This window comes from Hakea prostrata, chromosome 11 (assembly GCF_041222555.1).
Source record: "Hakea prostrata isolate BN-2017 chromosome 11, UWA_Hpros_2, whole genome shotgun sequence".
NCBI lineage: Eukaryota > Viridiplantae > Streptophyta > Magnoliopsida > Proteales > Proteaceae > Hakea > Hakea prostrata.
Window position 1 is genome coordinate 13,932,806 of NC_142610.1, and position 24,607 is coordinate 13,957,412.

At 41.4% G+C, this 24,607-nt stretch overlaps 2 protein-coding genes across 3 annotated transcripts in view; one reads left to right on the top strand and one right to left on the bottom strand.

The window, feature by feature from the left end:
• Positions 1-1,735: 1,735 nt before the first annotated feature.
• Positions 1,736-7,653, top strand: LOC149000238 (ABC transporter B family member 10-like). Its single transcript, XM_089139418.1, has 12 exons — positions 1,736-2,284; positions 2,379-2,433; positions 2,545-2,720; positions 3,253-3,453; positions 3,545-3,804; positions 3,930-4,470; positions 4,557-4,939; positions 5,041-5,459; positions 5,687-5,928; positions 6,031-6,278; positions 6,395-6,807; positions 6,903-7,653. Exons 1-12 carry the CDS (start codon positions 1,988-1,990, stop codon positions 7,448-7,450), a joined length of 3,783 nt encoding a protein of 1,260 aa, XP_088995544.1. The 5' UTR covers positions 1,736-1,987; the 3' UTR covers positions 7,451-7,653.
• A 5-nt stretch (positions 7,654-7,658) lies between these two features.
• The window catches only part of LOC149000239 (putative LRR receptor-like serine/threonine-protein kinase At3g47570), a 39,716-nt gene continuing 22,767 nt past the window's right edge, over positions 7,659-24,607 (bottom strand). Inside the window, exons 4-6 of one of the 2 annotated variants that reach the window (XM_089139420.1) lie at positions 9,010-9,958; positions 8,060-8,486; positions 7,659-7,745 (exon numbers count right to left, since the gene is read on the bottom strand). In XM_089139420.1, coding sequence (XP_088995546.1) covers positions 8,197-8,486; positions 9,010-9,436 — 717 coding nt within the window. In that variant the 5' untranslated portion in view covers positions 9,437-9,958 and the 3' untranslated portion in view covers positions 7,659-7,745; positions 8,060-8,196. The remainder of the gene's footprint in view (positions 7,746-8,059; positions 8,487-9,009; positions 9,959-24,607) is intronic. The other variant, XR_016170671.1, reaches the window with a different exon arrangement.

Sequence of the window (24,607 nt, forward strand, 5' to 3'; positions counted from 1 at the left end):
CACTGAATAAAACTGACCAAGTGGCCTTTTTACCATCATTGAGTCATCCTGTTGCCTGAAATGAGCAGCAACTTCCTGGGATGACTTCTTTTCTAAAACTGAGCAATGGGTCTGATAATAACAACTCCCATTTGATCTATGCAACAAAAGAGGAAATGCTTCCTCTAAAACTAATTTGATGTTGAAGGAAACAAAAAAGGTAGATGCAGAGTTGTAGAATCAAATAAATTACAGTAACAATAGCCACAATTTTTCTAGATATATTTGACACCCATTGTAACACATCAAGGTCACCTTCTTCTCAAGCTGTATCGGTGTTTATTCTCATTGGTCTGGTACTGGAACTCTTTAGGACTTAAAATAAGCAAAACATGAACAGAACAAAATCATGAATAAAATATACAAATTTCATGATGGGGCCTTTTGAAGCAAAATTTATATACAAATTTTAGGTTTTTTAGTGAAAATATATTCAAATAAAATCTTCAGGAGAGAAAAGATAACTGAGATTTGGAGGATGAACAGAGAAGAGAATTGGGTTTTTTTTTCCTCTCTTGTTTTCTTCTTTTCACTTAGGACGTTACACATTTGATATGCAATTTCATAATGATTTTCTTTCTGGGATTTCATTTCATCTTATGCCCATCTAAGGTGAACTTTTCATCTAATTTTTCAACTGAACCAAGGGGAAGAAATTGCAGAACGGTTGAAGATGATGAAATGAACACACGTCGAAACTAAAACTTTAGTTCTAAAACTAGAGAACGAGCTCTTGATACCAGAGAGCAAACTTCCCCTATCAAAGACATCCTTAATTGCATCCAAATTGAATTCACCAGAGAACTAGTTTTTCCAAAGATCCAAGAAAAGACTCCGGTTTTCTTATTTGGGGTAAATAGATCCGGTAGAATAAAAAGGGTTTAGATCTGTATCACTAAGGCTTTTAATCTCAGCCACATATTTGGCATTTTTCACGTGTCACTTTTTGCTGTTGGACTACTATGCAGAGGGACGTGTACAACAGATGATTTTTTCTCTAGTTAAGGAGGCTGAATAGATAAGTCCATTTGGGCTTTGAGCTTATGAGGCAAGATTCAATTCTCACTTATAATTTTTAATTTGAAACAATGAAATGGTATGATAATCACGAGTTGGAGTAATGGTATCGAAACTCATCTAACATGAATCCAGACTATTGGCCCAAATCAAACTCAACCTAAATTCAAATTGCACTAACCCAAAACCAAATTAACTGAAATCGAAATTTTGCTAACAAACCATGTATGGTTTTGGTGCTTTCAATCTGAAACTGAAAAGCTCAAACCAAAACCATGTCCGGACCAAACCCTTGACGCCGCTAAAACTGATATGCCATTTCAAACTTTTGATTCAAATGTATATTGTCTTATATCGAGTATTATATTGTTCTGACAAATGTATTTTAGTGTAATTCAATAAAGAGACGTATTAATATGTATCGTATCGGTTGTGTCAAATATAGATACGTATCGGCTAGAATCGTATGGTATCGTGAGATATTTTAAACGTTTCTTATCTGTCATTTATGTTCCTAAACAAGACAAGGTTTTCACAAGATGACTCTTTGCAAACCCAATTAAGAGCGTCCCAAAGCATTGAATGCAACAACTGTTCTGGCCCAGCCTTTTACTTCTCAACTGTTTCTTGACCTTTTCCATTCAATAACACTACTGACATATCTTCTTAGTTCTTCTCCTGGGTGGTGATTACTTTGAAAAATCAGTTCTTCCAACCACATTTTTTTTTTCTTCTTCTGGATTAATGTTATAAAACAACAATAAACCGATCATGCTCGCATCTTCAATACTTCATCTTCAGAGTCACCATTGTTGTTGGCCACTACTTAAATGGCCTCCGTTTTGAACCCACCAAGTGCAGAAAGTAGTAGTTAGTTCTGCAGCAACGCTCCACTACTCAAACAACCTCTCTCTTTCTTTTCCTTGCCAAGATGAGTTTCCAAGGTTCTCTCAATGAGAATGGCAAAGAAGAGACAAGGAAGAATTCAGAAGGTGAAAATGAAGAAGAAGAAGAGGAACAGAAGCAGAAGAAAAGCCATAAAGTCCCATTCATGAAGCTTTTTGCTTTTGCGGATTTACAAGATTACATACTAATGTTCATAGGAACCATTGGTTCTTGTGTTCATGGAGCTTCAGTTCCAGTTTTCTTTATTTTCTTTGGTAAACTAATCAATGTCGTAGGCATTGCTTATCTCTTTCCAGCCTCAGTTTCACATAAAGTTGCCAAGGTATGATCACAGATGATCATCATTAGAGTTCTCCATCACTATGTCTAAATTTACTTTGATAGATTAACTTTAATTCTGCATTTTTTTTGTTCAGTACTCATTGGATTTCGTCTATTTGAGCATTGTTGTGATGTTCTCTTCATGGGTTGGTAAGAAATTTAAATATTTTAATGGGTTTTTATCTATTAAGTGCTTTCTAATAACAGAATTACAATTGTGATTGTGACTAACTATTGGGATCTTTTTGGAGAATATTATAGAGGTTGCTTGTTGGATGCACACTGGAGAAAGGCAAGCAGCAAAGATGAGGTTAGCATACTTGAAATCTATGTTGAATCAAGATATCAGTCTCTTTGATACTGAAGCATCAACAGGAGAAGTCATCTCTGCAATAACCAGTGACATAATAGTAGTTCAGGACGCCATCTCTGAGAAGGTATGTAAAAACCAAATACACCCTACTGAAAATGACCAAGGCGTTTGTTATTAATTTTAGTTGGTGAAGGTTGGTTGGTTCCCTATTGAATTCTTGCATTTAGAAACAGATCCAGTGAAAGAGCAATTTGAATGGAGCACCGAACTGAGTGATTATGACAAACATGGATTCTCACCTGCCCTGACTGAGTCTTAGAGAGAATTAATTGTCGGTGGTTACGTGGATCCCGCCACAAACCCTAAATCCTAAAATTCTAAACAAATTGTCTCTTCAGTGGTCAGGTGGGACCCACCTAACATGGTACGTGGGACCCACCTTGTAGCATACTCCCGTTGCTAAGCACACTAGCATATTCACAAGAATGAAGTGTGTGGATATATCTCTTGTTTCATTACCAATGAAATAAGCTTGCAAGGTTAATCGAGCATAAACATTTACAGAAGACACTTGGAACATGGCACATTAGGGTTTCAAATCTGGGACAGAATTGAATGAGATCTAAAGAATAATTTTCTTGAAAATGATTATGCAGGTGGGAAATTTCTTGCACTACATAAGCCGTTTTATATCAGGATTTGCAATTGGGTTCTTTCAAGTTTGGCAGATCAGTCTTGTCACCTTGTCTATAGTCCCCTTGATTGCCATTGCTGGTGGTGTCTATGCTTATGTAGCAACAGGTCTTATTGCTAGAGTAAGGAAATCCTATGTCAAGGCTGGTGAAATTGCAGAAGAGGTTAATTTTTGCTTTTCACAATCCGTCATCTTAGTAGTATATATCACAATTAATACTGAATTGAGATCTCTGAGATTTCAATAATGTGTAGGTTATCGCGAATGTACGAACAGTTCAAGCATTTGTCGGTGAAGACAAAGCAGTATTGTCATACAAGAATGCACTCAAAAATACTTATAAGTATGGGAAAAAGGGAGGACTAGCCAAGGGTATGGGACTTGGTTCTGTGCATTGTGTTCTCTTCTTGTCATGGGCGTTGCTCATATGGTTCAATAGTGTTGTTGTCCACAAGAAGATAGCAACTGGAGGAGAGTCCTTCACAACCATGCTCAATGTTGTTATAGCTGGATTGTAAGCCACTTAAACTCCAACTCTCATTTGTTTCAATATATCAAACTTTCACACACAAAAGCTACTAAGAAAACCAACCTCAAGTTGCTCACTTAATAGAAATTAAACTAGATTCCTTGTCTCAGATCACTAGGGCTAGCTGGACCAAATATCTCAACTTTTATTCAAGCAAGAGGTGCTGCATATCCCATCTTCAAGATGATAGAGAGGAATTCAGTTAGCAATGTCAGCTCCAAAGTGGGCAGGACTCTTAGAAAAGTGGAAGGCCATATACAGTTTAAGGATGTTTGTTTCAGTTATCCGTCTCGCCCTGATGTAATGATCTTCGATAAGCTTTCTCTCGATATACCGTCGGGGAAAATTGTGGCACTAGTTGGAGGAAGCGGTTCTGGGAAGAGCACAGTGATCTCATTGATTGAGAGATTCTATGAGCCCTTCAGTGGAAAGATACAGTTAGATGATAATGACATTAGTGAACTTCAGCTCAAGTGGCTTAGGAGTCAAATTGGGTTAGTTAATCAAGAACCTGCCCTCTTCGCCACAACCATTGTAGAAAACATTTTATATGGCAAAGATGATGCCACACTTGATGAGATAACACACGCTGCAAAGCTCTCTGGGGCCATTTCTTTCATCAACAATCTCCCTGATAGATACAACACTCAGGTATATTCATTACTCTGCTGTTTCAGTTAACCCATTTAGTACATGCAGTGAGTATTATGCATCATCATCTCCTTGTATGTTCATAGGTTGGTGAAAGAGGGATACAATTATCTGGCGGACAGAAGCAAAGAATTGCAATATCTCGGGCGATCCTAAAGAATCCTTCGATACTTCTCCTCGATGAGGCAACAAGTGCACTTGATGCTGAATCTGAGAAGAGTGTCCAGCAGGCATTAGATCGTGTCATGGTTGGCAGAACCACTGTTGTGGTGGCTCATCGCCTCTCCACAATTAGGAATGCAGATGTGATTGCTGTTGTCCAGGGTGGGAAGATTGTTGAAACTGGAAGCCATGAGGAGCTGATTTCAAACCCAAATGGTGCTTATGCAACACTTGTGCAGCTCCAAGAGAAAGCTGATCCCTTGGAACATCAACCTTCACAAGGCCCGGTCATGGGACGACATCTTAGGTACTCATCCATAGACATAGAACCCTACACAAATTAATGCTCATTCACACACTAAGATATAATGTCAGTAATCAGTATTTTCTCCTTTCTTGTTACTGCAGTATAAAGCTTTCTCGAGAAGTATCAGGTGCAAATTCAAGTTTTCCAGGAAGTTTGCAATCTGAAAAGGAATTATCATTAGGTCATGGCTCTGTCGATGAATCTGATACTATAAAACCGCAGAGCATTTCATGGAGAAGTATATATTCCATGGTGGCACCTGACTGGGTTTATGGGGTGTCTGGCATCATTGGTGCTATGTTTGCTGGTGCTCAGATGCCATTGTTTGCTCTAGGGGTTACAGATGCTCTTGTTTCCTATTACATGGACTGGGACACAACATGCAGAGAAATCAGGAAGGTTGCTTTTCTCTTTTGTGGGGGAGCTGTTTTGACTGTCATCTTTCACACCATTGAACACCTTAGTTTTGGAATCATGGGAGAGAGACTAACTCTGCGGGTGCGAGAGAAGATGTTTGCAGGTATGACTACCACTTAATAATCATGAAAGAAAACTAAAACAGATAGCCAGGGAATCCAGATTTTAGATATGACTACAAGAAATCTTGGAGAGAATTTCAAGAACATATCCAAGTGTACCAGTAGTTAAACCTCGGTTAACTTGGTGATAAGTATTCAGTGTTCCTTCTCCATGTTCCCTGCACTCTTTTCTGTTTCTAAAATTATTCCTTCTTATCTTTGGTTGCAGCCATCTTGAGGAATGAAATTGGATGGTTTGATGAGTTAAGCAACACAAGTTCAACGCTCTCATCACGGCTAGAAAGTGATGCAACACTACTGCGAGGGATGGTTGTTGATCGGTCTACAATTCTCTTACAAAATTTCTTTCTTGTCATTACTTCATTGATTATTGGCTTCCTCTTGAATTGGAGGATCACACTAGTGGTCATTGCCACATATCCTCTGATTGTTAGCGGCCACATCAGTGAGGTTCGCTTTAGTATTTTCATCCTTTTAATTTGTTTGCTGATAATGATATGATAAAAATTTTCCCTTAACATTGAGTCCTGCCTAACACACACAATGAAACAGAAACTCTTCATGCAAGGTTATAGTGGCGACTTAAACAAGGCTTATCTCAAAGCTAACATGCTTGCTGGTGAGGCAGTAAGCAATATCCGCACGGTTGCTGCATTCTGCTCTGAGGATAAGGTGATTGATTTATATGCACATGAGCTTGAAGAGCCCTCCAAACAATCCTTCCGTCGTGGTCAGGTTGCTGGCATTGCATATGGTGTCTCCCAATTCTTCATCTTCTCATCCTATGGTTTAGCCTTGTGGTATGTCTTTTGGGCTTGCGGAGCAGTGAAAGTTTTTGAGTTATTACTTACTGTTCTGGTTGGAAAGTATCCTTGTAATCAAAATTTTTGGTTTGACTAAAGCAAATCTGTTGCAGGTATGGTTCTGTTTTGATGGGGAAGGAAATCTCCAGCTTTAAATCGGTGATAAAATCATTCATGGTTTTAATTGTAACAGCATTGGCTATGGGAGAGACGCTAGCATTGGCACCAGACCTTCTAAAAGGGAGAAAGATGTTGGCTTCTGTCTTTGATTTATTAGAGAGGAAGACAGAAGTTCCTGGGGATATTGGAGAGGAAGTGACAAGGGTAGAAGGGATGATAGAATTGAAGGATGTTGGCTTCAGCTACCCTTCAAGGCCAGACATTGTGATCTTCAAGGATTTTAATCTCAGAGTAACAATGGGAAAGAGCATGGCATTAGTAGGGTCTAGTGGGTCTGGTAAGAGCTCTGTGATCTCCCTTATACTGCGGTTCTACGACCCAACAACAGGGAAGGTGATGGTTGATGGTAATGATTTCTTGCAAATAAAAGTTCTGTATCCTTTCTGGTTTTGAACCAGTTGTTCAAGGCTTTTCTAAACCAGGGCACATGTGTTTCTGCAGGAAAAGACATTAAGAAGCTCAAGCTCAAATCCCTTCGAAAACACATTGGCCTTGTCCAACAAGAGCCAGCACTATTTGCCACAACAATCTTTGAAAACATTCTTTATGGCAAAGATGGAGCAACTTCATCAGAGGTCATTGAGGCTGCCAAGCTTGCTAATGCACACAGCTTCATTAGTAGTCTACCTGAGGGCTACTCTACCAAAGTAGGTGAGCGAGGGGTACAATTATCAGGAGGCCAGAAGCAAAGAGTTGCCATTGCCAGGGCAGTGCTCAAGAACCCAGCAATCTTGCTCCTAGATGAAGCTACCAGCGCACTCGATGTAGAGTCAGAGCGGATCGTTCAACAAGCCCTCGACAAGCTAATGAAGAATCGAACAACTGTTATGGTGGCCCACAGGTTGTCAACCATCCAAAATGCAGATCATATATCAGTTTTACAAAATGGAAACATTATTGAGCAAGGGAATCACTCTACTTTGATAGAGAACAAGGGGGCCTATTATAAGCTTATCAACTTACAGCAACAGCAGCAACAACAGAAATGAAAGGAGTAAATGGCACAGAACTGGTTTACATCGTACTAGTATTCTTTTTCCTATTATTTTCTGACTATTTTCCCATTTAGCTATGTGGGACTTATTGTTTTCTTGACAGAGAATAAGTATACATGATATGAACATCTAGCAAATTTAAAAACTTATTATATTACCAAGCTAATGTGTAGACTCTTTCCAAATCTTATTTAGAATCATTTCCACCATCAATTGCTTCAGTTTTTATCCTCCAGCCCACAATGCAGCAATAATGTCAGCCTTATCCCATCTTGAATTGATCTCCAACCTGCAATACAGTAGTTAGAGCCAGAACCGCAGCAACATACCTTCATATATGTTATACTCAAGTATAGTTAAAGCTTAGTATAGAATTCCTCTAGGTTCCAAATTAGCTATAATAAGTAAATCATGGTTTTAAGAAATCTTATTGGATCAAGTGTATCCAATGACATTTGTATCAATTAATCAATTTCTTTCCATGAAGTGATCGAATAACTCAGCCTACCAGTAATGTAAATTTAGAATTTTGTTTAAGTATTTCATGTGAATTAAGCTGCTGAGACAACAAAATAATTACAAATATAATAAATTTATAATCACCTTTGAATTAGGCATAGTTGCTCTGTTCTTCTTTCTTCAAGAAAGTTCCTCTTTGATTGATTGTAGTCTCCTCACAACTTCGTTCATGTTCATGCGTTCTCTTGGCAATTCCATGGAGCATTGAAGTGCAATTTCAATCATTGATATTGGACACTATATAGCAATTTCTCTGCATTATGGCTTGGATGTTCAATCTCGCTTATAGCATCCTCTTCAATACAAACACCTTGTTGATCTCTAGGTAGGAGTGATGGATCTATAATTTGCATGATACGTGTAGGCAAAGCTGCCTTTGCAAAGTTATGAAGATTTAAACCATCAATGAACATCTGATCAGTTGGTTTTTTTCCTATGAGCATCTCCAATAAAAGGATCCCATAGCTAAACACGTCTCCTTGTATTGTCGCCATTCCACCCATACCATATTCTAAAAATTAGTAATGTGTCTGTTAGTGTGAATAAGATATCTAAAATTTTCTTTCTTTAATTGAATACAGGAAATTGCATGCATCTACAATATAAAAATAGTAAATGAAATGACAATTTCTTTGATTTTGGAACTATGATTCTTTTAGTAATGTTAAAAGAACCAATCTAAAGCCAGTCCATCAAGAAAAAGAATGTATTCAAGGTACAATCAGATTCTGGTAGAACTAGAAACGGATAAAACCATGAAGCAGTCTAATTTATATTTTAGAGTGTATCAATATAATTAATTAAATATCTAGAAACATTATCCAAACATCTAGCAATAATTGGATTCGGTGCCATCATAAACATGCATTCTAGAGTTGGAAACTTTTTCAAAAATTATCTGTGGATCATGTTTAACACCAATAATGGATTCTATTAGAATAGACAACTGTAAAGAATACATAGGTCCACAATAACAAAATATTAATTGTTCACTAAAAATAAAAATAAAAAAAATTGTGAAGTTTAGCTGTTACCTGGAGCGGCATAGCCAATAGATCCTTTTATCCCGATGGTGCTAGTTTGAGCTCGGGATGAATTGTCATCAGCTTCTACCAGTAGTCTCGCCAATCCAAAATCACTAACATGTGCAGTCATATCAATGTCAAGTAGAACATTGCTTGGCTTCAAGTCACAATGAAGAATCACCACATAACAATGGTAATGAAGGTAATCCAATGCAGAAGCCACATCAATTGCAATGTTTAATCTTTGACAAAGGCTTAAATTATGTGAACTATTCTCCTCCATCTTCGGATGCAACCAATCATCCAAACTCCCATTGGGTATGAACTCATAAACAATGGCCTTAAAATCTTCGCCTTTTGAATCAAGACTTGAACATGAAGTTAAAATCTTGACAGGATTTTGATGTGGAATGTTTCTCAATGCTTCACATTCCATTGTAAAGCTCTTGTAAACTTTGTATCTTGAAGGTTGAGTACCTTCACTGCAACTACAATTTCACCTTGGTTGATAATCCCTTTGTATACAGAGCCAAAACCACCAGAACCTACGAAATTTTTCAAAGAAAATCCTCCAGTAGCTTGGAAGAGCTCCTTGTAAGAAAGCTTTTAAGAACTCTTCACCGACTAGTGGTGTGGATGGAAGTTATATTTTTGATCTTCTTTTCCAACGAAGGATAAAGAAGGAAGATATCAAAAGAACACCAAGTACGTACCACACCAATTGTTGCCATAAGTATTTGAAATGCATGGGACTTTTCTTGTTTCATAGATGCATGATTCACACATGTAGGCAATTGTAATTCTGGAACTCCCCCACAAAGATTAGCATTGCCCTTCATCGAAACTGCACTTGCATTTCCAAAGATTCCCTTTGTTGGTATCTCCCCCTCAAGATTGTTGAAGGATAGATTTAAACTCTGCAATGCAAAAAGGTTCTGTAGATCTTCCAAGATTGGTCCTGATAAATTGTTGAGTGAGAGATCTAAATCATGAAGCCCTTTCAAGAGTCAAAGATTAAGGAATGGTTATTTCAAAGTAATTACCCCCATATAAAGATATTCCAAACTTTCACAATCACCAATGGCTGAGGGGATCTCTCCAAAAAATCTATTTTTAGAAATGTCTATTGTTGAAAGACTCTTCAAGTTACCAATTTCATTTGGTAAGGGACCAACCAGAGAATTAGAAGATAGGTTTAGAGATATTGACAAGGAGGAAATAAGGAAGAGTTGCTTTGGTACTGGGCCTTTGAAGGTGATTATTATTTAGAGTTACAAACTCTAATTTTTGACATTTTCCAATGCTGGAAGAAATGCTTCCATTCAATCAGGTGTTTTCTTCTAAATGGAGTTCATACAAAAGAGTGATATTGCCTATAGAGGAAGGTTTATGTCCTGAAAGTTTGTTTGCACCCAAGAATAATCTTTGAAGGTTTGAGAGTCCCCCTACTTCAAAAGGGATTTTGCCTTCGATAAAGTTTGACTCCATACCCAAAAGGACTAAATTAAAAAGATTCTTAATCTCAATAGGAATGGTTCCAAACACTTGATTTTTTCCGAAAGCAAGTATTGAGATTTGTGTTGAAACATTGGCTTTGAATTTTGGAATAGGCCCCTTGAAATGATTTTCTGTTAGGGCCAAAATCTCTAGATTTGTACAATTTACCAAAGAATTTAAAAAATCTAGATCACCAGCTTCCCCTGTTCCACATTGATTATAATTAACACAGAAATGCCGAAGTTATTGAAGGTTTCCTAAGTTGATAGGGATTGGTCCAGTAAAACTATTGCGCTCAAGATCTAATGTATCAAGGGTTGAAGAATTGGAGAGAGAATTTGGAATTTTCTTGAGAATTTATTGTCTGCAACTCCCAAGAATTTGAGATTCTGAAGAGTGATGCCTATATCTTGTGGAATACTCCCATGCAGTTGGTTTCCGAAAAGGGATAAAGTTTGAGGAGACAAGAGATTGTATAGTGAGAAAGGGAACATTCCGGATAACTTGTTTGCATGAAGTGCTAGCGTATGTGATATGGAGAAAATATGATCGAACCGGGTTCATACTTGGTTCGACCCTCGACCCCGGTCGAGACAGAGGGAATCGACTCGCTACCGAGCGAACCAGATCCAGAAGATAGCTTGCTGAGGAAGAAAACTTATTCAGCCACAAGCACGCCCTAATCCAATTTATGGATTAGGTTAATTACCCTAATGATGGCAGACTCAAATTGACGGCTGCGGCTAATCATTATCGAAGGGATAATCATCGCATAACCTAGAGGTTATCTCAGGAGTCCTCTACTAGTCCAAACTAGTAAAAGTCTATCGCTCAACAGATCTAACTGTTAAGATCCAACGACTACCCGAAGAAGGCTCAAGTGCATCCGATGAAGGAGATTCAAAGGTACACTCTATATAAACCTCACTGCCATACGAGGTGAGGGACGAAGATTCATATACACACTGGTAGACGTAAACTATCAGGGGCTCACGATCTAGATCACCTTTCCCAGTTCTTTATTCCTTAGCTCTGTGCTTTTAGCAGAGCCGTTTGTGATTAAGTTCATCAACTGACTTAGCCTTCGGAGGTGGACTCCCGACCCCCGCGGTCGGGCCACATCTGACGCTTTCTTTTTGCAGGTCATCACGAGAAGATCTAAGGGCTGCGCAGATTTTGGATGCATCATTTGGCGCCGTCTGTGGGAAAGACTTGTAAAGCCATGGTGACTAGATCGGCAGCAGCCGCTGCAGAGCGCGATTCTGGTATTTAGATCCCTGGAGTGAATAATCCAGACGTTCCCCAAGGAAGCCAAAATCCTATCGAAGTAGATGGTGGTCAGGGAGGACGTAATCCTCCTGATACATTCCAAGATCAATTGAATCAAGTAAAGATTCAACTCTTGGAGGTGAGCCAAGCACTCCGCATGCTCACCAGACGAGTGGTGTTACCACAAGAGCCTGACCATCGCGATCCAGGGAGGTGCGCGTTACCACGTGATCAACCGCGTGATCAAAGATTGGTTGAAGACCGGAATATCGGCCAGAACTTTTATGAAGGCGACCGAGGACCTAGACGAGTTGACGATCAACCTAGGCGAGACGATCGGTTTGACAGACCGCAGGAAAGTACAACCGATTCAAATACAAGGTTGGACACAGGGGTGAGAACTCACTCACCAACTGTCAGAAGAACCGGTCGCGATGATTGAGCAGTTCGCGAAGAGCGGAATGTTCAAGAAGAACGGGCTGTTCGTGATGATCAAATAGCACGGGATGATCGTGTTAATCGAGGTCGTGATCATATTGCTGAAGATCACCCGACCCAGATTGGTCAGGAATTGGCCAACATCAATCAGAAGTTAGGGCAGTTGGCTAAAGGAAGGATGACTGAGGATATTTACTCAGTCATTCGGAAGACCCCCTTTGCCGAGCCAATTGCGGGATATCAGTTTCCCAATAACTTCCGTTTGCCTACCTTTTCTACATTCGATGGCTCCCGAGATCCAACGGCCCACATTGGCTATTATCAGCAGACCATGGCAGTTTCAGGTAATTATGACGAAATTTTATGCGGGGTTTTTGGTTCATCTTTAACCGGAGCAGCACAAAAGTGGTTTTCAAACCTCCCATCTGGAAGGATCGTAAACTTTGATGAATTGACGCGCAAATTCATAGGGCGATTCTAGAGTGGAATACAGGTCAAGAAAACGGAAGAAACCTTGTTTACTGTCAGACAAGGAAAAAGCGAATCAATCAGAGAGTTTCTGAAAAGATTCAACAAAGTAACGATGGAGATAGAAAATTTGGATGAGCAAGTAGCCAAAATCGCTCTATTCACCGGACTCACTAACCGGAAACTCCTGGAGTTATTACTACAGGATATGCCCGCAACTTATGCCGAGTTGGTACGAGAGATGCCAGAAGCAGGCCAAAGTCATGGAGATCCTAGATGCGTGCCAAGGAGATAACAAAGTCTCCAATAAGGAACAGAAGGCTCCTGAGCAGAAGCAGAAGCCAAAGAAAAATGTCCGTGATCGGGTTGGAAAATCTCAGGCTTGGCGCCAGAGGTCTCCCGGTAAAAGTGAATATACTCCATTGAATGTTCCTCGGGCTGATATTCTAAATATCATCAAAAGAAAAAATATTTTGAAGTGGCCACCTAAAATTCTTTTAAAACCTGGGAGCCAGCAGGATCGAGAAAAGTATTGCCGATTCCACAAGGACTATGGTCATTATACAAATGACTATCGTCATCTGAAAGCAGATATTGAGAGATTAATATCGCAGGGACACTTGTCCAATTTTGTTAGCAGAAGAGGGAGGAGCCACGTGAGCCACGCGCGGCTGCTCCTAAAAGGGATCGTTCGGTTAGTTCGGAACGATCAAGGGAGGCTCCGAAGCCTAAGAAGGGCAAGGAGGTGACTGAAGCTACTCGATCACCTATCCTTACCATTTTCGGAGGACCAGAGCCCGAATCACTCCACAGTTTGAAGACAAAATCTAAATTTGTCAGAACCAGAGAGACGCAGAAGCGAAAGAAGCTGAATGGTGAAGATTCTATCACCTTTGGCGAGGAGGATGAAAGAGGCGTTTGTTTACCTCATGATGATGCCATAGTCATCAAGGTAGAGATTGCACGTCGGGAAGTGCATAGAATTTTGGTTGATACAAGGTCTGCAGCTGACCTAATTTCTTATGAAGTGTATCAAAAACTGAAGGTGGATGAGGACTTGATGGAGCCTTCATCCACGCATCTATATGGTTTTGCAGGGTCGTCTGCGGTGGCAGAAGGATCTGTCCAATTGGACTTATCTATTGGAAGTTTTCCTAAGGAAACAACCGTCCGAATCAATTTTTTGGTGGTTCGGGAACTGCCAGCTTATAATGTTATCCTCAGGTGACCATCTTTATCCAAGATAGGTGCTATTGTTTCGACAAAACACCTGAAGATAAAATTCCCGACTGATATGGGAATTGGTCAAGTTTCCTCTGACCAGAGGATCTCTCGGCAATGTTACGTTGCCTATTTAAAAGACAAGGAGGGCCCGAGGAAGGTGACTGCCCTACCTATAGAAGTTCGAGACGATCGGGAAGAGGCAGAAATGCAAAGGCCCGAACCAGTGGAGAAGCTGGAGCAAATCCAACTGTGTACCGAAGATAAGAAGAAGATTACTTATATCGGGTCTGAACAGCTGGAGGAATTCAAAGATGAGTTGAAGTTATTTCTTCAACAGAATAATGACATATTTGCATGGTCTGCTGAAGACATGCCAGGAATCGATCGGGCTGTCGCAGAGCATAAACTCTGGATAGATCCGAAGGTGAAACCAGTGATACAGAAAAGGAGAAATTTCTCCATTGAAAAGTATGAAGTCGTTCGGGGCGAAGTTGAAAAACTGAAGAATTCTGGTTTCATAGAACCAATTGAATGCCCAACTTGGTTAGCTAACGTGGTAATGGTAAAAAAGGCGAATGGGAAGTGGAGAATGTGTACAGACTACACAGATCTCAACAAGGCTTGCCCTAAAGATTGCTATCCGTTGCCTCGGATTGACCTCTTGATAGATGCGACTACAGGATATGAAACTCTAAGTTTCATGGATGCCTACTCAGGGTATAATCAGATCCTTATGAATAAGGAAGATGAGAAGTTTACGGCTTTCATGACTGATCGTGAAAGCTACTATTATAAAGTAATGCCATTTGGCTTGAAGAATGCAGGAGTTACATATTAGAGAGCCGTCAACAAGATTTTTAAAGATCTGATAGGAAAGAATGTTGAAGTTTATGTTGACGACATGCTTGTGAAGAGCTTTACAAAAGCAAACCATATTGCAGATTTGACTGAGGTATTCTCAGTACTGCGAAAATATCAAATAAAGCTGAATCCAGAAAAGTGCGCCTTTGGAGTTTCCTCAGGCAAATTTTTGGGCTTCATGGTGTCACAGAGAGGTATTGAGGCTAATCCTGCCAAAATACAGGCTCTGATTGATATGGAGGCTCCCAAAACTGTTCGTGATGTGCAGTGTTTAAAAGGGAGAGTTGCCGCTTTGAATCGATTCATCTCCAAGTCTGGAGAAAAGTGTTTGCCATTCTTTAAGGCACTCAAAGATTTGAGGGGCAACAAGGAAGCAAAATGGACCGAAGAATGCCAGAAAGCTTTCGAGGAGTTAAAAGAAGCACTCGGACAACTGCCGATCTTGTCCCGACCGGAGAAGGGGGAAATATTACAGCTATATCTAGCGACGTCCCTTTCAGCGGTCAGTGAAGTACTTGTTCGTGAGAAAGATAAAAAACAGTGGCCGATTTACTATGTGAGCCACGTATTGCTAGATGCGGAGACACGATATTCGCAGATTGAGAAGCTGTGCTCGGCTCTCATGATGGCCGCCAGAAGCTAAGGCCATACTTTTAGGCTCATCCAATTGAGGTATTTACAACTTTTCCTCTCAGTAAAGTTCTTAATAAACCTGATTTATCTGGAAGGATGGTGTCCTGGTCGGTTGAACTCAACGAGTTCGAGGTGAGCTTTAAGCCCAGAACGACAATCAAGGCTCAGGCGCTAGCCGATTTTGTAGTAGAAACTACTGCACCAGTGGAGTCCACCATTGAGGATCCCATTATACCAACCACTTGGGAGGTATATGTGGATGGTTCGAGTAATAAAGATGGAGCAGGGGCTGGAATTCTATTGAAAAGTCCAGCAGGCTTTATCATTCGATATGCTTTGAGATTTGCATTTAAAGTAAGTAATAACGAAGCAGAATTTGAGGCTCTGATAGCTGGACTTCGGTTGTCAAAAGCATTGTCTATTGCAGATGTTACTATTTATAGTGACTCTCAACTTATAGTCAACCAAGTCCAGGGGGAGTATGGTATTAAAGAATCACGCTTGCAGAAATATCAAGAGATAGTGCAGGCATTTCAAAACCAATTTTGGAATTTGAAGATATCTCAGATTCCGAGGACTGAAAATTCAGTGGCAGATGAGCTATCCCGACTAGCCAATGCCAAAGAAAAGAATCTAGACCCTTCGGTCTACATTGAAGAGATAACATTTCCAAGTTATCATGAGAAAGAAATTTCTTATATTGAAGCGAGCGTTCTTTGGATGGATCCGATAATTGAGTATCTGAGAGATGACAAATTACCTGAGGATCCGAAAGAGGCAAGGTTGATCAAGATACGATCGGCGAGATTTGACATTCAGAATGGGAGACTATACAAAAGATCTTATTCTGGACCCCTTATGAGATGTATAGGCCCCGAAGGAGCAAAGTTAGCTTTGGCCGAGGTTCATGAAGGAATTTGTGGGGCTCACATGGGTGGACGAGCCCTGGCCCACAAAATTCTAAGACTTGGGTTATATTGGCAACTGTCAAATTCATGCTACAGTATCGAAGCGCCCGGCGGAAACCATGACTTTAATTCTAGATCCCATTCCCTTTGAGATGTGGGGAATTGATATTATGGGCAAATTCACCAAAGCGTCAGGCGGACGGGAATATCTGATAGTAGCAATTGATTACTTCACAAAATGGGTTGAAGCCAGTGCACTGGCAACAATTACTGAGAAAAAAGTGGAGAAATTTGTGCTTGAGTCAATCATATATCGCTTTGGGATTCCAAAGATTATCGTCACTGACCATGGTACTCAGTTCGACTGTCCGCAATTTGAGTAATTTTGCGGAACATATATGATCGAGCATCGTATGTCCTCAGTGGCATACCCCCAGAGCAATGGACAAGTAGAGGTTACTAACCGAACGCTACTTGAAGGAATAAAGAGAAGACCCGAAGCTAACAAGGCTTCTTGGGTCGAAGAACTTCATAACGTACTGTGGGCCTATAGAACTACGGTTCGAACACCCACAGGAGAAACTCCATTCAGGTTAGCATATGGGTTCGAAGCATTGGCACCGGTGGAGATAATGGCGGGGACATTACGGGATCGAGAGTTCGAGGAAAAAGCAAACGAGCAAGGACTGCTTGATAGTCTTGATCTGTTGGACGAAGTTCGGGCAAAGGCAATAGCACGAACTCAACATTATCAAAGAAGGATAGCGTCTCATTATAATACTCGAGTGAAGAATCGTCGGTACTTAGCCGGAGATTTGGTGTTGAGAAACACCTTAGCTTCCGACCCACGTCACCAAAGAAAATTGGACCCTTCCTGGGAAGGACCTTATATGGTTGTAAAACCAGTTGGTTCAGGAGCTTACAGGCTGAAGAACATCAACACCTAGAAAGAGTTGGATCGTTCGTGGAATGCCAGGCATCTCAAAAATTTTTATCCTTGATGATGATTTCAATTTTGTTCGTGATGTAAACATTTTCAACTCAATCAATGCAATTTTTGGCTTTTAACAAATTATCTTTTGATTGGGGGGCATCATACACCACATTCAAGAACAAGATCCAACTATAAGGCATCGGATGAAAATCCGTGTGGGTCCTTCAACACTTATGGAATTTTTTGGGAATTTCTTAAGTCGAGGCATCGGATGAAAATCCGAGTGAGTTCCTTCCGCAAGGCGTCGGTTTGAAACCCGAGTAAGTTCCTTCAAGACTTATTGGATTTTCGAATTATCCTTAAGTTAAGGCATCGGTTTAAAACCCGAGTGAGTTCCTTCTACAAGGCATCGGTTTAAAACCCGAGTGAGTTCCTTCTCAGACTTATTGTATTTCTCTGGAAATCCTTAAGTAAAGGCATCGGTTTAAAACCCGAGTGAGTTCCTTCTCAGACTTATTGTATTTCTCCGGAAATCTTTAAGTAAAGGCATTGTTCTAAACAACTAAGACCTAGTACAACAGCGATTCAAGTGACTAGCAAAGTTCAAGATGAATTTAATTTCTTAGTTCTTCAAAAGACCAGAAGAGGCCGGTCTCAACATCAAACATAAGATTACAAGAGCTGGATACAATCTTCGGTCAAAAAAGAAAGTCATCATCAATGATCATTAAGAAGTCATACAAGATCGGCACAACTTTGCTAGAACAAACACATGAGTCAATCATTGGTATGGATTCAAGGAAAGAAGAGGAGAAATGAGGATTACAAAAAACATTTCAGTATGTATAAAATCCTCCGCAATTTCATACTCTTTGTCCAGCTTGTCCAGGAGAAGTATGGTCCTCGACCAAACTTGCATTCAAGGCGAGCTCGTCATAATTGAATCCTTCCAAGGGAGAATAAACAGGAGAATCTTCTAGATAATGCATAATATCTGGATCAGAAGGTGGAGGATCAATCTTATTTTTGGTCCAGTCAGGAGGAGGAAGGCCCAGGTTGGTAAATACTTTAGGATGACAAACAACACTGAAGGGAGTCGTATCAAAATGAGGATCCTTCCTTAATATTGATTCCCATACTTCGTTCTCACCATCCCGGTACACCTGCAAGTTATAAGCATTCAGCATATCAACAAAGGGCTTACTGTGTAAATACTTGAAGACGCAGGCTCTGCGAACATCAGTTGGAAGGGATTTGGGCAAAGGAATGACAGCTTGCCTTTGGGGTAATGTTTCAGATCCTTTGGCTCCTGACTTTCCAACTCCTCGCTCTAGGTGCCGAATCTTCTCCCTGGCATCATCCAAGTCTGACCGAAGACGATCTATCACCGAATTCTTCTCCTGCAAACTCCCAAGCTAGTTTCCTAAGGCAAGCAATCTCAACATCTTTAACTTCAGAGATTTCCCGAAGCCTGGAAACTTCATTGCTCAACCTATTGAGCCTAGAGGCTACTTCCACTTGGTTGTGGAAGTTACAAGAAGACTCCCGCAAACAACTTCCGAGTTAAAAAGGAGCAGAAGAGTAATATTCGGAATCAAAAGATAATGAAGAAAGACTTACATCACCAAGTGACTTCATAAAGACTTCATCTGGAAGTTTGGAAAGAACTGCGCTCTCAGAAGTCATTCGAGCAGCAGTGCACCATTCCAACGCTATGTCAAACTCGTTTGACACTAATTCGGGCAAAGGATGAGAAGGATGAGCTGCATCACTTGTCACCCGACGACGCTTCCTGGTGGCAAAATCCTCCAACTCCAAAGGAGAGGAGGATGCCAAACAAGCACTAAAATTGGAAATAGGAGCAACACTGCTGGGACCGCACCTTCATCAGACGCCAACATAGTTGCCTCATATGCCCGAAGAATCTCCTTCGGGGGTGCATGAACGGTCTCTGCAGCAGGGGCGTCAGCAGCACCATCAACAACGGAGTGATCAAGATCTTCCTGGGAAGAACGAGTGATCACTTCAGGCAGAAGAGGCGTAGGGGCGGCATCAATAGAAATTGTGGGAATCTGACTTGAAGATTCAACAACAGCAGTCGCCTTACGCTTGGAGGATTCACTAGCTGAAACCACCTCACTGGCCCCAACCACCACCGATGGAATAATTTTCTTACAAGATTTCACTCTAATAAAGTTCGGGTTGATTCTGGGAGCCACTGTATACACAGAAAAAGCCGTATCAGTACAGATATCCAACAACAACAGCAAAAGGGAAAACCCTAGTTCTCTGTCAAATATGCAAACCAGATTAACTAAACCCCAAGTACTACTACTGTGCAGTTTACTCAGGGGGAAAGGGGAAAGAGATGAGTGATCAAAAAACTCACTTGTTCAGAAGTTGATAGAGTTATTGTTGGAGTACGAGGAATACGGAAGCAAACAGGAGGACGAAATGTCGCTTTAGCAAATCTAACTTGCAGATAGCAGAATAGATGGAGAGTACCCACGAAGGCTTTAAATAGCCTCAGGTATTAAGACGACGGTTGAGAGCTAAAGACAACCAATGGCCCAGATCGAAATGATGCTTTGAAATCCACAACAAGCAAGATCAACGGTCGGAGGGAGGCCACATGGAAACATGTGGAGGCGAGCACCCGATGCAAGAATACCTCCAACCGTCGCACCGCCATTGTGATAATGGATGTATTACCGATTCATTGGAAACAGTGAATGGTATACTAAGGCAAGGAAACGTTTGGACTTCGCAGATACCAGAAGGGAAACGTGTGGACTTTGCAGTAAATGAAGGAGTGGGGAAGATTAATGCATCTTTCCAAAACGTATCTTCATAATATATTTACAAGATTATTATTCGTCAAAGAATGTGAAGTTAAGTGATAAGTTTTATCATTTATATTTTGCTATTCAAGACAAGATTTCGATAGGAGAGAGGGAAATGGAAAGGCCAACATGAAAAAGAAGTGTCTATTCATTAGCAAGGAGGTCAATCTTTAAAAAAAAAAACTCCCTAAACCTCTTCTTCATTGATGCCCGAGGAGCCCTGAGCAGGAGGACTTTTCTCAGGATCCTGAGAAGAGCCTTCCTCAATATTGACATTGTCAGAGCCCTCTTCAGCAGCAGCTTGTGATTTTTCCTCTGAAAGTGCCGGCTCATCAGCAAGATATGCTTCATATTGTGGGTCGGCTGGAAAAGGATCATCTTCTTCCCGAGCACAGTCTGGGAGATCCATGCCTAATTTCCCGAAGACCTCTTTATGGCACACCTCATGAAAGGGAGCAGTATCGAAGGAAGGGATTGATGCGAGAATTCGCTCCCAAACATCATTCTGCCTCAAACGATAAGCTTGGACGTTGTAGGCACCCAATAGCTGGGAGAAAGGTTCGTTGTTCAGGTACTTCCGAACACAATCCTTCCGAAGCTCTGGCTTGATGTGCTCGGGCTTGCTGGGAATAGCCAACTTCAAGTATTCTTCGTTCTCTATACATTTAAATTCAAGTCTGTCACCGCACAACGTGGCAGCTTCTTTTTGCTTTTTGGCCTCACGCTCGGCAGCAACAGCATGAGCCTTTGAAGCATCAAGGGCCTCCTTGAGGGAGATCACTTCTTCCTCGTGCTTTCTTTGCAGCTCCTCGGCAGCTGCAGTCAGCCGGTCTATCTCAGAATTGGCTTTGGCCAAATTCTCTTCACAGGTCTGCAGCAAAGAGCTGTTGCCGCCAACCCGGCACAATGCTTCCATGTGTTGATAGAAGCTCAACACAGCATTCCTGGGAATGCGGAAATTATCAAAAGAAGTCATGAGAAATTATGAAAAAATAAGTAAGCAAGAAGACCGATACCTTGTGGATTGACTAACAAGGGCAACGTCGTCCAGGGTTTCAAACTCTTGGCGATCAGAAGGAACAAGACTGAGGGAGCTCCACTCTGCAGCTTTCTCAGGATCCTGTGTCACCCTGTCGGTCAACTTCAGGGTCCACTCGGGGGTGAAGACCTCCTCACAATCCTTAGAACTTTTGGATTTTTTATGGGAGGAAGCATCAATTGTGTCATGCCTCCTTCTGGTTCGGGCGGAGGAGACATTAGTCCTCTCCACCATCGGCTTCTTCCCTTTACCCGAAGCATCAGCCACGGGCCTGATATTCCTGATACCCCTATAAGAGGGGTCGGGAGAGGGAACAGAAGCCTCTTGATCAACGGTCAAGGCTCTAGGCAATCGTTGCTCAGCTGTCACAACGGCCCTAGCGGCCTTCACTCGCAGGTTCTCGGGGTTCATTCTTGGAGGCACTACAATGAAGAGCAAGAGTCAGAATTAAAGACGTATCACTTTAGTAAAATTAAAGGATGATGGTTAGAAGCTCACAATGAGCCAAGCCCCAGTGAAGAATGGAGTTATACTCCACCTCAAGTCCATGTATCTCTTGATACCATGGAATGGATTTGATCTTCCTGATGGCCGCCTCGTCTTCTTTGGATAAGGGAAGGCCTCGGCTATTCTCGGAAGAAGAAGTACACCGCCTCCAGACGGTCGGGAAGTTAAGATCTGAGGGAGGCGCTCGACAGAAAAAATATAGTTCGCGCCATCTTTTGTGGTTAGAAGGGCAAGTTCCTTTGACAAGGATGCTACCCCTCCAATCAAGTTCAGCTTTATTGCGTTTGGACGGAAAAAACCAACCGGGAGGATGGGAGATAGAAAGAACATGAAAATGCACAAAGAGAGAAAGAGATGGCGTACTGCCAAGTTCAAAACACAAACCCAAGAAGCCGACGATGAGACGCCAGCTATTGGGAAGGAGCATTCTAGGGCAAATGTCCCAATGATTCAGAACGGCTGAGAACAAAAGATTAAAAAAGGGAAGGCGAACCCTGCTTTCCAGTGCATCAATGTACAGAGAAAATTCACCCGAAAGGGTTGAATCAACCCTCTCATCAGGATGGGGAGCCCTAACTTGATAAGAGGAAGGAAAATCAAAATCTTGGATGGCTAAAAGAAGGGTTTCCTCCTTGAAAATGGAGGGAACAGAGCCAGGTCCGCCATCGGACTCGGAAGTTTGAGGCTGCCTAGAAGACTTGGCGAGTTACCCTAGAAGTCTTGGAAGATCCAGACTCAGGAAGGACAGAAGGAGTTTCGGTTTTTCTCTCTAAACCTTTTTGAGAAACTTCAGCAAACTCGCGCCAGAGGAAAGTTAGGGTTTTGTTATCACTATCCGACTGTTCGGAAGGAGGAGAAGCAAAAGCTTCCTTACCACTACTATTACTAACACTGGGTACCGGAGAAACCCTATTATCCGCCATTACTTGTTTCAGTAAGGTACAAAAAGAAAAAGACCAGTAAACTTATTGATTCAGTGAGGCAAAAGCTTGAGAGCAGGAAGGCGCGAAACTGACGACAAAGTTTCAAATTCCGGACAAGAAGAATGAAACCTACGAAGACAACGAACCGCTTTTAAAGCACCCGCACGAGTGTTCGGGAATGGACAAGGGATCGAGATTGATTCAAAATCAATGATCGAGATTAGAAGACGTTTTGAAAGTTTGAACTCACGAATCCGAACAGCAGGGGGCCTTCGGAACCCGCCGGTGCGCCTGGTGACGTGAGCTCGATGATGTGGGAGGAGACACGCGGCATTACCCTCACAACGCTCGAGGAAAAGTGACCACCGCATTAAGTGTGATATGACATTTAATGGAACACGCAGAGACTATTGTCTGACGAAGAACCCAGTTAAAAACCAAGCCCTCGGGATCGACCGAACGCTTGGTCTGGGGGGCTCGTGATATGGAGAAAATATGATCGAACCGGGTTCATACTTGGTTCGACCCTCGACCCCGGTCAAGACAGAGGGAATCGACTCGCTCCCGAGCGAACCGGATCCAGAAGATAGCTTGCTGAGGAAGAAAACTTATTCAGCCACAAGCACGCCCTAATCCAATTTATGGATTAGGTTAATTACCCTAATGATGGCAGACTCAAATTGACGGCTGCGGCTAATCATTATCGAAGGGATAATCATCGCATAACCTAGAGGTTATCTCAGGAGTCATCTACTAGTCCAAACTAGTAGAAGTCTATCGCTCAACGGATCTAACTGTTAAGATCCAACGACTACCCGAAGAAGGCTCAAGTGCATCCGACGAAGGAGATTCGAAGGTACACTCTATATAAACCTCACTGCCATACGAGGTGAGGGACGGAGATTCATATACACACTGGTAGACGTAAACTATCAGGGGCTCACGATCTAGATCACCTTTCCCAGTTCTTCATTCCTTAGCTCTGTGCTTATAGTAGAGCCGTTTGTGATTAAGTTCATCAACTGACTTAGCCTTCGGAGGTGGACTCCCGACCCCCGCGGTCGGGCCACATCTGACGCTTTCTTTTTGCAGGTCATCACAAGAAGATCTAAGGGCTGAGCAGATTTTGGACGCATCAATATGTAAGTTTGTCAACTTACCAAGGGATTTTGGAATGCTCCCATGTAGCCTATTATAACTCAAAAGAATACCTCGAATTGAGGACATGTTCGTGAAAAAAAGCTTGTATTTCTCCTGTAAAGCTATTATTATTATTATTATTATTTTTTTGTTGATACAAAACAACATAATACAACTACCTTGGTACATTACACATTAAATTCTTCCAGTCCCATGGTGTTGCCTCATCTAGTGCTGTACAAGCGAGCAAATTCGCCGACTCTAAGATTTCATGATCCTCATTGGTAATAATTGGAACTCCCTCTATTTTAGATGCAAGAACCAGTAGATCTTCAATTGCTTCTAAGGGCCATCTAATCTTTGGATTAGGTATGGTCTCCTTGATCTGACCCCAGTTTGTTATGATTTCGTTCGGCTGCAATTGTTGATTTTGAGCAATTCTCATTCCTGAAGCTAACCCTTTAGCCATAATAGCAACATAGGAGGTTCCTTTCTCTTTGCCGATCCAGCAGTAGACAATATTCCTTTGTCGCGTAAGGCCCCAGTAGAATCCTATTTCCTCTGTCTCGTGATTCACAACTCCTGCACAGAATAATGTAGTGAGGTCGTTGGCCACTGATGCTTGTAATCTAGAGAAATCAGTTTTCCTAGAACCCCTATACATTGAGGTCTGGAGATTACAACATGTTTCCCCAGGTGGATGTAACTGTAGTTCCTGACACCAATTGTTTATATAATTCATAACTCTCATAGGGTCCGCAACAGCTTTTCTGAAAATTATTTCATTACGCATTCGCCACACACTAAAGCAAGTAATACTTATAACAGATACTAACCATCTTAACATAGGTTTGCCAAGTTGTGAGTTATAGAACAAATCTAGACAGAAATCAGAAAGATTAGAGAAATGTCGTAATTCTGTT

What these genes read in the sequence shown, in the direction of transcription:
- LOC149000238 (XM_089139418.1), top strand. Translation starts at nt 1,988, where the DNA reads ATGAGTTTCCAAGGTTCTCTCAATGAGAATGGCAAAGAAGAGACAAGG. An exon ending in GTCATGGGACGACATCTTAG is followed by an intron (nt 4,940 to 5,040) that starts GTACTCATCCAT and finishes TTGTTACTGCAG; the next exon opens with TATAAAGCTTTCTCGAGAAG. An exon ending in AGGGAAGGTGATGGTTGATG is followed by an intron (nt 6,808 to 6,902) that starts GTAATGATTTCT and finishes GTGTTTCTGCAG; the next exon opens with GAAAAGACATTAAGAAGCTC.